Below are 17,387 nucleotides of genomic sequence, written 5' to 3'. Positions count from 1 at the left end.
TTTTATTTTGAAAAAGTCCAGTGTTCTTTATTCATTGTATTTAGTTTTACTTCCCCTGTACTGTCATTAGGTTCATGTGTGTCAGCTGTGCTCCCATGTGTGGCCACTTTCCTTGATCATCCCTTATTTGCATTTAGTCAGTGTGTTTCTGTTCAGTGAGTGTTGGATCGTCTGTTGTCATCTCCCATGTCATGTTAGTGTCTATAATGATGGTGTGCAGGGCCCTGTTTCAGAAAGCGGGTTTAGAAAACTCAGAGTTAAAAATGATACTCAGGGTTGAGTAACCCCGAACTGTCCAACTCGGAATATTCGGTTTCAGAAAGGCTGATAACAATTAGTTCAATCAACGCAGAGTTGCATTAACCCCAAGTTAAGCGGAGCGCACGAGGATACATAAAGCCCTGATTAGTGGAGCACAGATTAAGCGAGTCACCATGGAGATGGAGGGAAAGAAGGCGCGGTCAATGTATTTTACAGCGCTTGAGGCCGAAATTCTGATGGCAGCATATGCCGATAACATGCAAATTTTGCGGAAAAAAAGTAACACAGCCTCAGCTGCAAAAGAAAGGGAGCATGCATGGCAAAACAAAGCCGACAGAGTCAATGCGTGAGTGTTAATTTAAACATTGATCTAGGGATTTCCACCCATTTAACACGTTATTTTATTATATTTAATTTTATTTTTTATTTTATACACTTTATTTTGTGATGTGATGTGAGCGCAGGTGCAACCCAACAGGCCCCAAACGTTCCTGGCAGCAAGTAAAAATGAAATATAAAAATATAGTCCAAACAGGTAAGGTGTAACTGTATTATGAGCCATAGTGCTTGGTCTGTCTGTCCTATGTAAATCAATTGCAGTTAGAGGCTACATTAATTTTCTTTCTGTAAGCACTTATTGAAATTATCTGAGCACATTACAAGTACATATTTGCTTACTCTGTATGCTCAAATGTGGCCCGTTAGAGCCAACAGAAAAAAAGCGGAGGCCCGAAAAACAGGTGGGGGTCCTCCACCACCACCACTCACAGAGGCTGAGCAGTTGGCCCTCAGCCAAAACAGTGGGCGCCCTGTGGCTGAAGGCATCTCTGCGGGGGCATCCTCTGAGTCAATAACCCCGCAAGACACAAGTGCCTACATAAGAGGTAAATTCAAAATAATACATGATGTGCATACATCCTTTCTTCACAGTCACCTTTGCAGTGCTACTCATTCATTTGATAAACTCTTTACCATAATGAATTATTTTGTAGTGAAGTTATTTTCCTACTGATTTTGCCTTCCCTCAGTCTTGGTTGTCTTTGAGAGCATAATGACAATGAAGTGTAAGGTGATTGGTATGTTTGTTAATTGCCATTTGGTCCCTTGTAAGTTATAAGTGACCTGTATAAACCTCATATTCTATCAGTTGATGGTGATGGTGTACTGCATCTGGTGCAGCCTCCTGTTGAGCCAGACCAACATGCAGTTGTGAGTACTCTTAATACTCCACAGATCATATGAGTTTACAGTAGAACAGCAATGTTGTTAATTTCTTTACTACAGGAAAATAATGAAGAAACATTGACAGCTGTTACAGAGGAGGAAGCAACAGAGACACTTTATGAGGTTTACATCTTACAATGGAAAATATAACAATTGAATAAAATGTGGTACTTTAATAAAACCATGGACTTTCTATGTCTCTAACAGAGTGATGATGGAAATGCAGAGGAAGAGGGTCCAGCCACTTCTCCAACAAACCTTTCCTCAGTAAGATGTTCAGCACTGATTTACAACCAACCTAAGTAGGCATGTACTATGCATGTCAATGCTATTTCCTGTGTTTCCATAGCTCCCTGTAAAGCAGCTGTACAAGACCTATTTGATCAAGAAAATAAAAAAATGCGACTTGGAAATGGAACACTTCAAGCAGCAGACCCAAAAGACCAAGATTGAGATTTTACTGCTGGAACATCAGTTAAGGGTGGGTGAAGTGGTCAGAGATGAACGAATTATTTCAGTGTTTGAACAACATACTAATATACTTATTAATACTTTGTGTACAGGAAATACAGGCGACCAATAAAGCCAGTTGAACAAAAAATCTGTTTATTCTTCATTCAACATGTTGAGGTGATGGGTCAAAGGAAATGATTGTGACATATGGTGTCTCTGACTGCTCTTCCATCTTGTATGTCCGTGGGAGGGTCAGGATGTTCATGGTTTGGATCACTGCTGATGTTTGGTTCAGAAGGACGGTGTTCTCCTCTAATTGTGGCAATGTTGTGAAGAATCACACATGCCACAATAATGTCACATGCCCTTTCTGGGGTGACCCTGAGTCTTTGAAGGCACTGGAACCGGGCCTTAAGCATTCCGATAGTCATTTCAACTCTGGCTCTTGTCCTGCAATGAGCCAGATTATATCGCTGCTGTGGGCCCGGTTCAGGGTCAGGGTCAGGGTAAGGGGTAAGCAAATAGGGTAAACATGGATACCCCCTATCACCAAGCAAGTAGCCAGTGAACTCTCCTAAGACAGAAGGATACACTTCAGTTCAAATGTCCCTGTAGCAATTGGTCTTTATATATTTTAACGTATTTTCAACTCACCATGTCCAAATTTTGTGCTCAGTGTACATTCACGAAAAATTTGTGAGTCATGAACAGAGCCTGGCCACTTGGCTTCCACATTTGTGATAATGTTGGCAGCATCACATATGATCTTCACAGTGCAGAGAACACAAATTAGCATCCATTACCATAATGAAATAATGTGTTAGTTTGAAATGCTACAGGGAACTATGTACCTGTACATTAATGCTGTGGAAAGACTTCCTGTTCACATAGTCTCCTTCATTTACTGAAGGGACAATGATTGGAATGTGAGTGCCATCTATACAGCCAATCACGCCTGGGAACCCTGAAAATAAATGTAGAATTTAAGTAGTAGTTCAAGTATCACCACATCATGAATTAAGTTTTGTTCATCCTGATACCTGCAATTTTGTGGAATCCCTCTTTGATAAATCTTGTGGGTCTATGACCGGGGAACACCACAAACGAGTACAGGAGACGTTTCAGTGCAACTGTAACATTCCTGACTGCCCGACAGACGGTAGCCTTGGAAACATGCTCAGCGTCACCAATGTTATACAGAAAGCTCCCGTTTGCAAAAAAACGACGTGCAATACAAATAATATGTACAGAACTGAGAGAATGTCCGCGATGTGTCACATGAGCAATATAAGGCCTGAGGATGTTATTCAAATAAATTATAGATTGTGCTGAAAAACAGTAACGTTCACACAGAAAATCATCAGGAAATGATAAAATGTCCAAACGCGCTCTAATCACTCTCTCCTGGCGGAGAGCTCTGCGGAGAATTTGGGCTTCAACATCTACTGGCTCTTCAAGGAAGGGGCACGCCATGTCTGACACTTCCTACAGTCAGGTTTCCGACAAAGAGGCGGAGAAGGTCAGGGTTAGTTGAAGTAAACCTGCTAGGGGGCAGGTTAGCTTCACGGAGTGTGTCGTCATAGTAACTCACTCAGAATTAATCTAAACTCTCTTTGTGAAACCGAAAACCCAGAGTTTTCGTTAACTCAGGGTATACTTACTCAGAGTTTGCACTAAACCGGCTTTCTGAAACAGGGCCCAGGACATGTTCATGTTCAAGTTTTGGGTTTATCCCTTCAGTTTCCCTCATGCTCCTGCTCACCATCATGTTCAGGTGGGTATCTATGTCATCACAGTTTTGTTAGAGTCATAGTTTCGCCCAGTTTAGGTTTAGTGATAGTACTTGTCATCTGCTGCTTTGTCTTGTTGTGTGTCCCAGTGTTGTATCAGCCACAATAAAATGCTCGCTTTTAGTTCTTCAAAGTTCTGACATCCTGCATGTCCTGCTTCTGGGTCCAGTTACAAAACAAATTGACGCAGCCCCGCTGTGACAGTTTTCTTTTTGAAGAGTCCAGCATTTGGGTCTGATTCCTACCTACATCATGACATTAACACTGGTTTCCATGTCCAGATAGATTTCACATACTGTTAAACTTCACATATTTCCCTGATATATGTATGATGTATAATGGTGCATTGCTACACACATTCATATTTGAGTGTTGTTGATTTCAGAGAGACTGCTTTTTATTTTTATTTCCTCATTGCTGTGCACTAAGGCCTGTTGTTTTATAACTGACTTCAATGTAAAAGTTGGAGTCAGATGCTGTTGAACCTGTTTTCTGGAAGAGTCTTGAAGAAACCAAAAGCAAACTCGCATTTATGTGTCAGTATTTGGAGATAAATGTCTCACTGATTCTTATCCATCCGTGTCAGTTAATACTACCAGCTGGATTTTTTTTTTTTTAAAGGGGGATGAAGATGCTGCTGGTGTTGCTGCTCCTCATCAACAGTAAGAAACACACCTTAAATACTATTTAAATGCTGATTGTGTGTAAAACTTATGGAACGAGTAACTCGAATAGTGAAGAAAGAAGCTTTGTTTGTAAAAATATGAAAGACTGTAGTCAAAGATTGTGCTTTTCCATCATTGAGACGCTGAACAACATCCTAAAATGGTTTTACACTAAATCCCTTTGTTTGTACGGTGGTTCAGTCCTCGTCTTACAAACAGGCGTTTATCGCAGTCACCCTACAAGTCTGTAGGTACTGAGAGCCATGGATGAACATTTCTGACATACCTCTGCAGGAGTGCCAACTACTCACTGTGTGTTTGTGTGTGTGTGTGTGTGTGTGTGTGTGTGTGTGTATACATGGTGTAGACCTGTTTAAACTGATTGTACTACAGTGGTTATCCTCAGGCGGAAGGAGTGGCTGAGCAGCATGCAGTTTATTCATATTGAGTGTGATGTACAAGAAGGTACGGTGTTGTGTGTTTTGTGTAACAGGAACAGGAAAACATTACAGTATAAAAAATGAAGATAAAGGCTGAATTGACAGCTGTTCCACTGCTGTCACATTAAGGACCTGCATCAGAATAATTTTTGTAATGTTGCTCTACTGGAACAGCAGTTATTAAACTTGTCACAAGATGGCGCTCCAACAGAGACACAACACAATATTCACGGTCACATTAAGTGGTGAAGGAAACACTTGTATGCACAATAAATGTATCTACTACATCTGTGTCAAACTAGCTTAGTATTGTGCAGTCAAGAATCAATGTTTCAGTATTCAAACACCTGGCTTGGGTTTCTTAAATTAATTTGTCACCTGAGGTATCTTAGACAAACACACAGCATGCAGTTAATTTCTATGTCTGTTTATGTGTCCTCAGTTTCCCAGTATGCCCTGGCTGTGGTGGTGGAGGTGAATGAGGGGGAAAGATCTGTCCTGCTGCCCTGTCAGTACTCAGGTATTACACCTGAGGACCCCACAATGATGTGGACTCGCAATGATCTTGATCCCAACTCTGTCCACCTACAGCGAGATGGAAGAGATGACCTTAGAGGGCAAAACCAGCGCTACAGCAGGCGCACATCGATGAGGCGTGATGCTCTGAACACTTTAGACTTCAGCCTCACTCTGAGAAAACCACAACTGACCGACAGCGGCAACTACACCTGCTCCATCAGTTTTGGAAGAGAAGAGCTGAGACTGACAGTTATACAGCTACAGGTCAAAGGTCAGCAACAAACACCAACACCTGCTCTTTATACAGCTCAGGAGTCAGTACTGTGGACAGATCAGAGGTTAAACAGGTTAGATTGATTTGGTTTAAAGTTGTCATTGTTGTGTTCAAATTTGTCTCAAACACAACAATGACATGCAGTTTAACTTGTCTTAAACTGCATGTTTAGATATCTTTCTGTTTCTACCGTACATGTAAGATGGTGGAGGAGGTTTAGCTATTAGTGTTTAACTGCAGGCAAATTCCATATAAGATTCTGGTTTCCTTATTTGATAAGGTTTACTTCCTGCCATTTATGGGCTCACCTGCACTGGTATATGAGAGACTGTTAAAGGGGCTAAACTGTATACAGGAGGGTTGACTCTTTTATGACCAGAGATGGGGTTAAAATGGTTATAACCGGGAAGTCACGCACATACACACACAGTTGCACACACACATGCTCAGATGAGCATGCACAGACACACACAGTCCATTTAGCTTTTATGACACACCATATGGGTTTTACAGTGGGGTTGTGTGTTGACTGAATAAAGACTGCAAGGGGACGCTGTTTCTTTGGCGCTGTCTGGGATCAGGTGAGATTCCAGACAACTGATCCGACCGGATAAAACCCATCGATCTGTTTGTCTTGCTTCGTTCATGGGGATAAGTCTCTGAAACAGTGAAGCCTGTGAGCGCAGACCTGACAAAGAGTGTTTTGGCAATTCTGTTATAAATGAAGACCAACATTTTAGATCTAAGCTCCATGGAAGCCACAACTAAGGGTGGGTTTAAAAAAATCGATTGTCCAATTAAAAACGATTTTAGCTTGAATAAAGTGATATTGATTCATTAAATCCTGAATTGATTTTTATAAATGTATTTTGCCAGGAACACTTGAATCTCAGGTTAAAGCTCACAAAACTATTTTAACAACCACCAAACAGCTAAAACACCAAATGAGAGCAGGTACATTGATTCCACACAAACACCTAAACACAAAGCACAGACCATTTCACTCGACAGCACATACACAGACACGCCATCAGGACTAAAAGGTGAGATCTCACTGATTCTGAAGCTGCAGGTTTTGTCACTCTCTGACCAAAATTTACTGAACCAGCAGCAAAAGTAGATCAAAACTAAGCTCCACATTTGATAAACATCGTCTTTAATTCCCTCTTACTTTTGCTGTTTTACTTCCACCACAACAGAATCACACTTCCTGGATGGCTCTCTCTGTCAGTCACTTCATGGTTTTCTCTCATTTTTGTTCTACTGCAAAATATTCTGAGGTAATATAAAAAGCTAGGCTAGAAAAAGGTTTTTCTGTGTTTTATTTTTACTTACTTTGACTCAAAGGCATCTGCTGTGATGCTCTGAAGTCTCACAAGTGTCAGCTTTGTTTTTATATATAGATATAAAAAATATGGAAATGTACTGATAAATGATCAGAATTATAATATTTCTCACTGTCTGAGTCAAAATTGAACTGAATCGAGGATCAAATCAAATCGAGACCTTATGAATCAGAATCGAAACGATTATAGAAATCGATACCAATCCCTAGCCACAACAGCAGAGTGGACTGATTCTTATATAGCGCTTTTCTACTCTCCCGGAGTACTCAAAGCACTTTATACAACATGCCTCATTCACCCATTCAAACAAGCACTTCTAAACTCAAATGCAAAGTAGACTACATTCACACACATTCATACTCTGATGAAAGGGCAACTTGGGGTTAGTATCTTGCTCAAGGATATTTGGCATTCAGACTGGGGAAGCCAAGGATCGAACCACCAACCTTCCGATCAGTAGATGATCTGCTCTACCACCTGAGCCACACGTTTTTTTTTTATATTCACAAATGACTCAGACTATGAGTACAGCTTCTCCATAAATGCATTTAAGAATCAGTCAAAGGATTTTTGTCCAGTGTTTGTAATCTTGCTGTATTTGATTCTTGACTTATATGTAAAATCTCTTTGACGTTCCTTTAAAAGAAAATTTCTAAATTGTTATAGTCTCCTGTACGTAAATGCATAAAAGTATCCATGCATTTGTGTCATTGTGATGGATTACTGCAATGTCTAGTTTACAAGCTTAGAAAAATAAGCTTATTTATGCCTCTAAGTGATACAAAATGCTGCAGCCAGGCTCCTAATGCATTGTAGCAAGCAACCTTGAAGCACTTTATTTATCTGCTTTACAGTTGATTTTATAATTAGATACAAAATTCTCATCCAGTGAAACTCCAGCTTACGAAGGCTCTTAACGGCAGTATTTCTGCCCATTGTACAGCAAAATGCCCGCATAATGAAATCCGCTGGCAGAGACCAGAACTCCCACAATGCCTTCCGAATCATGTGATAACCCCTTGGCTTTTGTACTTGCGTTTTGCTGTTCCACGTGAAAGACGTATTGTTGTTGCAGTGCGTTTTCCTGTGCTTCTCATATGCAACATGAGAAGCAATATGTTCATTCATAATGGGGCCGAAAAAACTTTCTGCAAGTGATTCGAGTGAAAAGAAGAAGCGTAAGGTGCCCTCGATGGAAACAAAAGAGAAATTATTGATAAATATGAGCAAGGTCCTCCTCCACCAAGAACTTTGTCTTCAGCCAGCATCGCCTCACTCAAAAGGCGATGGAAAAAGGTGCTTCGATTTTGACTTACGAAAGACGCTCTGGAACGAATTTATTTCATAAGTCGAGGTTCCACTGTACTTACATATAGACCACTAGATGGGCTAGATAAATTTTGTGCTTTGTATGTACATCTGATTGCTCTGTGGACTTTTTTCAGTAACACTTTCTTTTAAAAGCTTTTCTTCCCTTATTCCAACGTTTTTTGCGATATCCTGCTGTCATCAAATTCAAAATGAGATTTCTGATCAGTCAAAAAATAAACAAACAGCAAAAAAAGAAAACATAGTTTAAAATACATTACATTTAAATTATAAAAACTTTTATAAGTGTCTAATATAAAGGTTTTGTGTGCATTAAACAACGTTTCCATGGCATCAAGGATTTTTTAATGCTGGAAATGGTCAAACAATGATTAAATTGTTAACGTTAAAGATCCAGTTTAGTTTTCAATGGAAAAAAAGAGGCCAGATGATGATGTATTACCACAGAGACATAGATTAGCAACACTAATGCTCATATCCCAGATGACTATTTCATATGATTTATTGTCCTTTCAGACCAGCAGGTGGAGATGAAGGTGAATGAAGGCTTAGAGTTTGTCATCCTGCCCTGCAAAACAAAACCTTACCTGCCTGAGGACACCACAGTGGAGTGGACTCGCTCTGACCCAGAACTCATGATGGTCCATGTGTATGCAAATGAAGGCGACCAACTTATTGACCAGGACGGCCTTTACAGAGACCGAACAACAGTGAACGAAGACCTGCTGAGAACTGGAGACCTCAGTCTGACCCTGAAAAAACCCACAGAGAGAGACAGTGGAGGATACATCTGCACCATCTACAGGGACAAAGACATCCTGAGACAGAAAGTAGAGCTGCAGGTCAAAGGTCAGAGATGTAGATAAAGGTCAGTGGTGCTGTAGATGTTGTCATAATATTATTATGATGTTTTAATATTATGGTCTATTATTGTTTTCTACACAGAGCCATTCCCATCTTGGGCCATAGCTCTCCCAATTCTCCTGGTTCTTCTTGTGGTTTCTGGAGGTCTTTTATTTCATTTCCGGCACTATTTCATGTCAGGTGAGTGTCTCCTACTACACTACCCATAATGCCACAACATGACTTTACTAAACAGTGTGTGTGCTTCACTGCATTGATCTGACACAGAGGCTGCATGTGGACAAGCTGTTCTTCTTCTGTGGTGGTAAACAGCAGGCTGACATGGAAACATGTGCTGACAGTAAATGTTGCAGCAGCTTCAGTAAATGTTCCTCCTTGAGTTGTGCTCAGTCATGTGGTGGAGAGCTTCAGATGTTCAGAGCAGACACATGAGATCTTCATGGTTTCTGTGCTGATGTGTGTGAGACATGGCCGACTGTGGAGGCTCAGTCTGTCTGTTCTTCTGCTCTTCATCCAACATGTCTGCAGCACTTTACAGGACGCTGCAGACTAGTTACCAAAGAACGAGTCAGGAACACATCAGGAACAAACTGAGACACAATCTGACTGAGACTAGAAGACAAGGAGGGGACAGGGAGGTCATGTGACCATCACAGCTGCTGATGTCATCATGTTGTGCTTTGTTGTCCTCTCAGTTTACCAGGTGGTGGTGGATTCAGGGGTGGAGTCTGTCCAGTTGCCCTGCAAAGGCATACTTCACCTCCCCAAAGATGCTAAAGTGGAGTGGATGGACAACAATGACAAGATAGTCCACGTGTATATGAATGGCTCTGACGAACCTGAACAACAGGATGAGTTTTACACAGATCGAACGAAGATGAATGAAGACCTGTTGAAAACTGGAGACTTCAGCCTGACCTTGAAATACCCCACAGTCACAAACAGCTACACCTGCACCGTCTACAGCAGGGAGGGAAAGATTCTGCTGAAGAAACAAGTGGTGCTCACTGTTATAGGTCAGTGCTGTAGATACAGGTCAGAGGTCACTGTAAACGCTCAGAGAATATGAACTGGGTTCACATCATCACATAATCCATGAGACTTTCATGAGTTTCTCATAATGTTGGTTTAGCATTTAGCTAGCACACTGCTAAAGTCAGTTCAAATATATCTATTTTGTTAGCACTCACATTTCAGTGAAAATAACTACATACATGCTTTTTACCAGAACCATTAAACTTTCCCCATAAACACACATGGAAATATCACAAATCTGGGTCATGAAACAAGGAGGGGAGGTCCTGTTACCATCACTGCTTGTCATGTTCAAAGTTTTCAGGACTTTAGGAAAAAATATGTCACTTTAAAACATTAAATTTGCTTCAGCAGTTGAAATTACAAGTTTACAGCGCTGGACCTTTGTGTGAACCATTGGTCTGCTTCACAGAAAGGACAACCTTGAAACGGGCTCTACAATAACAAACAAAAACAATAATAAAAGATTATTATCTTCTCCGAGCACCAAATGTGGCAGTCTGCTGTGAATCCTCCTCATTCAGTCCGACCTTGCCTGGTGTCTGCTCCTTCAAGACAGAAAAGAAAAACATCTCCCTGGCTAGCCTTGATTACTTTTCCACACTATAAGACCCACTGAAAATCCTTTAATTTTCTCAAAAATCGACAGTGCACCTCGTAATAATATTATATTATATATGCATTATAATAAAAGTTACCGTGAGGGTTCTGAATTGGAAACAAATGCAATCACATGGCAGGATGCAGTAAACGGGCCAAACTTCAGCCAGGAGAACAACTGAGATAATCCATCCTCATAATGAGGTTAGTCATTAATTTGCTGCAACAACATGGGAATAGAGCAGCTGTGAGAGAATTCAGCATTAATGAATCAATGGTACAGAAATGGAGGAAGCAAGCAGAATGGATTGAGTAAAGTTTGATATCTAACTGTTTGGTTTCACTTAATGCACCTTATGACTCAGAAAATACGGCATTTAATATTATCCTAGATCCTAAAATCCAGTTCAGGAAATCTTGTTTGGACATTCTGACCCAGAGACTATTCTCACCTTTATCATGTGTATGTAAGCACTCTGCTTCTTCTTTCAATATTTCAAATCCAGACAGTAGTGCTGGATGAAGCTCTCAACCCTCAAACATGGAGGGCCAAAATGTTCATGAGCTCATTTGCATTGTGTATATATTAAAATAATAAAACAGCTTTATTTAATAGTTTTATAAACAATGTAATAATCTTTCAACCCTAACATGCTGCTGTTGCTGTCTATTCCACTTACACATGCTGTGTTTTCTTCTCAGTCCCCCAGGTGGTGGTGGATTCAGGGGTGGAGTCTGTCCTGTTGGACTGTACAACCACACTTAAGTTACGTGAAGGTGCTACAGTGGAGTGGAGAGACGCTTACAGGAAGGTCCATGTGTATCAGGATGGCTCTAGTAAGCCAGAGAAACAGGATCAGGTTTACAGAGGCCGAACAGAGATGAATAAAGATGCGCTGAGGACTGGAGACCTCAGTCTGACCCTGAGATACCCCACAGTCACAAACTCTTACACCTGCACCCTCTATAACAGGGATGGAGACATCCTGCTGAAGAAACTAGTGGTGCTCAATGTCAGAGGTCAGTGCTGTAGATACAGGTCAAAGGTCACTGTAAAAGCTCACAGAAGATGAACTGTGAGAGTCCAAATCATGAGGTTTTCATAATGTTTATTTAGCATTTAGCTAGCACACTGTGAAGGCTAAGTCAGTTCAAATATAAGATAAGATAAGATGGCCTTTATTAGTCCCACAGGTGGGAAATTTGTTTTGTTACAGCAAAAGTGCAAAGTTATGTAGCAGAAATTAGAAAACACTGGAATGCAATAAAATACAATAAAATAAAATAAAATACTATATACAATAGAATAAAAATAGAATAATATATACAATAGAATAAAATAGAAATACAAATACTATATACAACTGAGTAGGAAAATACAAAAACACAACTTCGTCAGAAGAAGAATTGCACGTATAGCAGTCTTATTGCACATGTGTGGGTTTGTGTGTTTGATCAGCTGCAAAAGTCTTTATTGTAGAGTCTGACAGCAGTGGGGAGGAAAGACCTGCGAAATCTCTCCGTCCCACACCGTGGGTGCCGCAGTCTCCCACTGAAGGAGCTGCTCAGTGCTGTCACAGTCTCATGCATGGGGTGGGAGATGTTGTCCAACAGGGATGACAGCTTAGCCACCATTCTCCTGTCACTCACCACCTCCACTGGGTCCAGAGGGCATCCTAGAACAGAGCTGGCCCTTCGGATCAGCCTGTTCAGTCTCTTCCTGTCCCCAGCAGAGATGCTGCCCCCCCAGCAGACCACACCATAAAAGATGGCTGAGGCCACCACAGAGTCATAGAAGGTCTTCAGGAGTGGGCCCTCCACTCCAAACGACCTGAGTCTCCGAAGCAGGTACAGCCTGCTCTGCCCTTTCCTGTAGAGGGCGTCTGAGTTATGAGTCCAGTCCAGTTTGTTGTTCAGATGAACACCAAGGTACCTGTAGCTGTCCACAGCCTCGATGTCCATACCTTGGATGTTCAGTGGTTGCAGTGGAGGATGCTTGTGCCTGCGGAAGTCTACCACCAGCTCCTTGGTTTTACTGGCGTTGATCTGGAGGTAGTTCAGCTGGCACCAGTCCACAAAGTCTTGAGTCAGTCCTCTGTACTCCTTGTCGTCCCCATCAGTGATGAGGCCGACTACTGCAGAGTCATCAGAGAACTTCTGCAGGAAGCACTGGGTGGAGTTGTGGGAGAAGTCTGCAGTGTAGATGGTGAAGAGGAACGGAGCCAGAACCGTTCCCTGTGGGGCCCCCGTACTGCAGACGACCCTGTCCGACACACAGCCCTGAGTCCTCACATACTGTGGTCGGTCGGTGAGGTAGTCCAGAATCCAGGTAGTGAGGTGATGGTCCACTCCAGAGTTCTCCAGCTTGTCCTTCAGAACCGAGGGAAGAATGGTGTTGAAGGCACTGGAGAAATCAAAGAACATGATTCTCACAGTGCTCCCAGCGGTCTCCAGGTGAGCGAGGGAACGATGTAGGAGGTGAATGATGGCATCATCCGCTCCAATGCCAGGCTGGTAGGCAAACTGAAGTGGGTCAAGTGATGAGCTCACAAGGCGCCGAAGCTGAGCCAGGACCAACCGCTCCAGGGTCTTCATCAGGTGGGATGTCAGAGCCACCGGCCTGTAGCTGTTGAGGTCCTTGGGGCATGAAGTCTTTGGCACTGGAACAACACAGGAGGCTTTCCAGAGCTGTGGGACTCTTCCCAGCCTCAGGCTCAGGTTGAAGAGGTGCTCCATCACACCACACAGTTGGTCCGCGCAGGACCTGACGACCCTCGAGCTGATGCCATCTGGACCCGCTGCCTTCTTGGCTTTAATCCTCCTCAGTTCCCTCCGAACCTGGGTGGTTGAGAGAGACAGGCTGGAGCCTTGTGTTGAGTGTGTATTGGATGCTGTTGTTGGGGGTGGGGAGGAGTGAGCAGGGTGAATAGAGGAGGTGTGAAGTGTCTGAGGTGTCAGAGGTGGAACAGCAGCAGTGGGGGTGGGTGAGTCTGCAGCCGATGTTGGAGACTGCCTCATGGCTGAATCAAATCTGTTGAAGAAATGATTCAGTTCATTTGCCCACCTCACATCCCTCCCAGGCAGAGAGTTCTGATGTTTGTGACCTGAGATGGTTCTGAGGCCTCTCCAGACTTCACCAACATTGTTTTGCTGAAGCTGGTTCTCCATCTTCTGCCTGTAGCTGTCCTTCCCATTCCTTATCAGTCCCCTAAGCTCTCTCTGCACCCTTTTCAACTCCTCTTTGTCTCTGGATTTGAAGGCCCTCCTCTTCTGCTTGAGGACAGCTTTAATTTCTGAAGTAATCCAGGGTTTGTTGTTGGAGAAACACCGTACAGTCCTGGTAGGTACGGTGTTATCCACACAGAAATTAATATAGTCAGTAATGCATGTAGTAAGGCTGTCGATGTCCTCTCCGTGGTCGTCACAGATCACCTCCCACACAGTCGACTCAAAACAATCCTTAAGAGCCTCCTCGCTCTCCTCCGACCATCTCTGTACTGTGCGGGTGGCTGGTGGCTCCCTGCGCACTAAGGGCTCATACACAGGGACAAGGTGCACCAGGTTGTGATCAGATCTGCCTAGGGGAGGGAGAGGTGATGAACTGTATGCCTCTTCAGCATTGGCATACAGTAAGTCCAGTGTTTTATTGTCTCTGGTTGGGCAGGTCACATACTGGGTGAAGGTGGGCAGTGTGGAGTCCAGTGAGGCATGATTGAAGTCCCCTGATATTATGAGAAGGGCTCTCGGAGATTGTGTTTGCAGTCTGCTGACCACAGAGTGGAGAGAGTCACAGGCTGCATCCGCGTTGGCTGAGGGGGGGACATACGCTGTTATCGCGATAACATGCGAGAATTCCCGGGGCAGGTAGTATGGACGCATGCTAACGGCTAACAGCTCAATGTCTCTGCTGCAGAGTTGTTCTTTTACAGTGATGTGCCCAGGGTTACACCATCTGTCATTCACAAACACTGCCAGTCCCCCTCCTTTCCTCTTACCGCTATTTTGTTAGCACTCACAACTCAGTGAAAATAACTACATGCTTTTTACCACAACCATTAACCTTAACATTAATGGAAATATCACAAATCTGAGTCATGAAACAAGGAGGGGAGGTCCTGTTACCATCAATGCTGCTGTTCCTCTCTGTACCATTTATAAATGCTTCTTTTTTCCCTCAGTCCCCCAGGTGGCGGTGGATTCAGGGGTTGTGTCTGTCCAACTGCCCTGTGAAACCACACTTGAGTTGCCTCATGATGCTAAAGTGGAGTGGAGAGACATTTACAAGAAGGCCCATGTGTATGAGGATGGCTCTGATAAACCAGATAAACAAGATCAGGATTACAGAGGCCGGACAGAGGTGAATGAAGACCTGCTGACAACTGGAGACCTCAGTCTGACCCTGCACTACCCCACAGAGAGAGACACACAAGTCTACACCTGCACCGTCTACAGCAAAGAGGGAAAAATCCTGTTCAAGAAAGCAGTTAATCTGAAAGTCAATGGTCAGTGATTTAAATGATTCTTTTTGTTCACACACTGTGTTCTGTGTGTGTGTGTGTGTGTGTGTGTGTGTGTGTGTGTGTGTGTGTGTGTGTGTGTCCTACAGTAGTCTACTACCTTATACAGGTTGTGTGCCTCCTTTAACCCTACAACAGGCAAGGGCTTAGAGTATTTTAAGGCCTATTTATTCTGAGTGGAATCGGGCAGTAGCTGCATCTGAGTAGATGCTAGTGTAGGACAACATTCTGCGTAAAACTGCTGGAAACCCATCTGGACCTGGGGCTTTAAAGAAGGTGTAAAGATGGTGTAAAGCCTGAGAGTGGGGTGCTGTGAATGGCAAGCATCACAAAGACGGAAATCACTCATGTACTGTTAAAAGAATATCTTTAGACTGCCAGATCCTTTGACTCACTGCTATACTGTCATTTTCTGGATTAAATAGCAGATTTAAGTTTTCTCTTATTACAAGAAAAGAAGGTATGAAAAAAGGAGGGTCATCAACATTTGGTCCATGTGTACTAGCAGTACTCAGATCCAAAATTTGAATACATGAATATAAATTTACCATCTGGATCTGTAATAGTGTTGCTAACAGTGAAGATGTATTTTTTTTTTTTTTGTTAATCATGTGTCTTTGTTTTGAATAGTAACAGAACACTGTGGAGAAATAAGTGTGTGCATTGTGTTGCTGGGTTGTTGTTTGTACTCTCAGTTTAATTTTCTGCCTTCTTCATGCGTCCTTCCACTTTATCTTCTTCTGTGTTAAGTATTTCCATTCTACTGTTTTCTGTTTTATTTTGGTAACCTTTGTCTGTGTTTATTGTTCAGTTGTACTTTCCCAGTTATGTTTCCTGAATAGTTCCAGATGTGTTCCTTGGTGTTTCCTGTCTAATTACTTGTGTATGTTTATAACCTCACCTCTTTTCTTGGCCTTTGTCATCTCCTTCCTCAGTGCTCTACATCAGCTTCTCCTGTTGATCATCACATTTTTATATTTTGGTTTCCCTGCTTTGCAAACATTTAAACTTTCTGTATTCCTTTGACTTACTGCATTAAGTCTCCTGTTCTGTGTTTGAGTCCAATACAGAAGCTTTTCGTGTTTGTTTGTATTATGCTGTAAATTAGACATATAGCATTTTCTAGTTAGATGTAGTAGAAAGTGGCTGAGAAGAGTATCTAGCTGTGGTTTGTTGATGGGGGAAAAGTAGTATCAGGTCATACATGCATATTGAAAGGAAGACAATCACAGAGTTAAAGGTGAGTTGTAGAAGCTCTGAGAGAGGTCACATGGTGATGGCAGAAAACGATGCTCACAGTTCTGTATTAGAGACAAACAGTTAAACAGTAAAATGAGGCCAAATCTCACTTTAATCGTCCTATTAGAGGGGTCATGTGACTTCAGGGCTTCCTATTGGCTGATTCAAAGACAGGAAGACTGAAAAAATGTGAAATATAGATCATGTAGATGTTAGGTTTTCTCTGTTTTCTTTGTATTATTTTTGGGTCTTCACCTTGCAGGATGACACACCTTGAGGCAAATGTTGTTCTGATATGATGCATTATAAGTAAAGTTAAATAGAATTGATATAAAACTGCATTGATCCAGTTTCTGTGGCCAAATTAACTTAAAATAATCGCATTGATTGAGTGACTGAGCATTGAATTGAAAGATTTCAGTCCCCTGTTCCTTTCTCCTCTGATCTTTCTTTCAGCTTTTTTCTACAACCATGAAAACCTGCTGCTGTCTGTACAGCTCATGTTCTGTTTCTTGTCCTTTCAGTCTGTCAGGTGGAGGTGGAGGAGGGGGAGGAGTCTGTTTGTCTGCCATTTAAAACTACACAAAACCTGCCTGAAGATGTTGTAGTTGCGTGGCAATCTGATGAAATGATGGTCCACCTGTATGAGAACGGCTCTGACAAGCTTGAAGAACAGGACCAGGTTTACAGAGACCGAACGAAGTTGAATAAGGACCTGCTGAAAACTGGAGACGTCAGTCTGATCCTGAAACACCCCACAGATGATGACAATGGAGAATACAGCTGTGAAGTCAGCAACAGGGATGATAACCGCACAAACAGAATTTGGAG

General features: G+C 42.4%; 1 protein-coding gene across 1 annotated transcript; it reads right to left on the bottom strand.

Moving 5' to 3' along the window:
- Positions 1–2,070: 2,070 nt before the first annotated feature.
- On the bottom strand, positions 2,071–3,641 carry LOC109196936 (putative nuclease HARBI1). Its single transcript, XM_019351567.2, has 4 exons — positions 2,979–3,641; positions 2,790–2,902; positions 2,593–2,704; positions 2,071–2,512 (listed from the first exon to the last, which is right to left on the bottom strand). Exons 1-4 carry the CDS (start codon positions 3,409–3,411, stop codon positions 2,124–2,126), a joined length of 1,047 nt encoding a protein of 348 aa, XP_019207112.1. The 5' UTR covers positions 3,412–3,641; the 3' UTR covers positions 2,071–2,123.
- Between the last annotated feature and the right edge of the window lie 13,746 nt (positions 3,642–17,387).

Source organism: Oreochromis niloticus, linkage group LG3 (assembly GCF_001858045.2).
Source record: "Oreochromis niloticus isolate F11D_XX linkage group LG3, O_niloticus_UMD_NMBU, whole genome shotgun sequence".
NCBI lineage: Eukaryota > Metazoa > Chordata > Actinopteri > Cichliformes > Cichlidae > Oreochromis > Oreochromis niloticus.
This window is presented reverse-complemented; position numbering and strand designations above follow the sequence as displayed.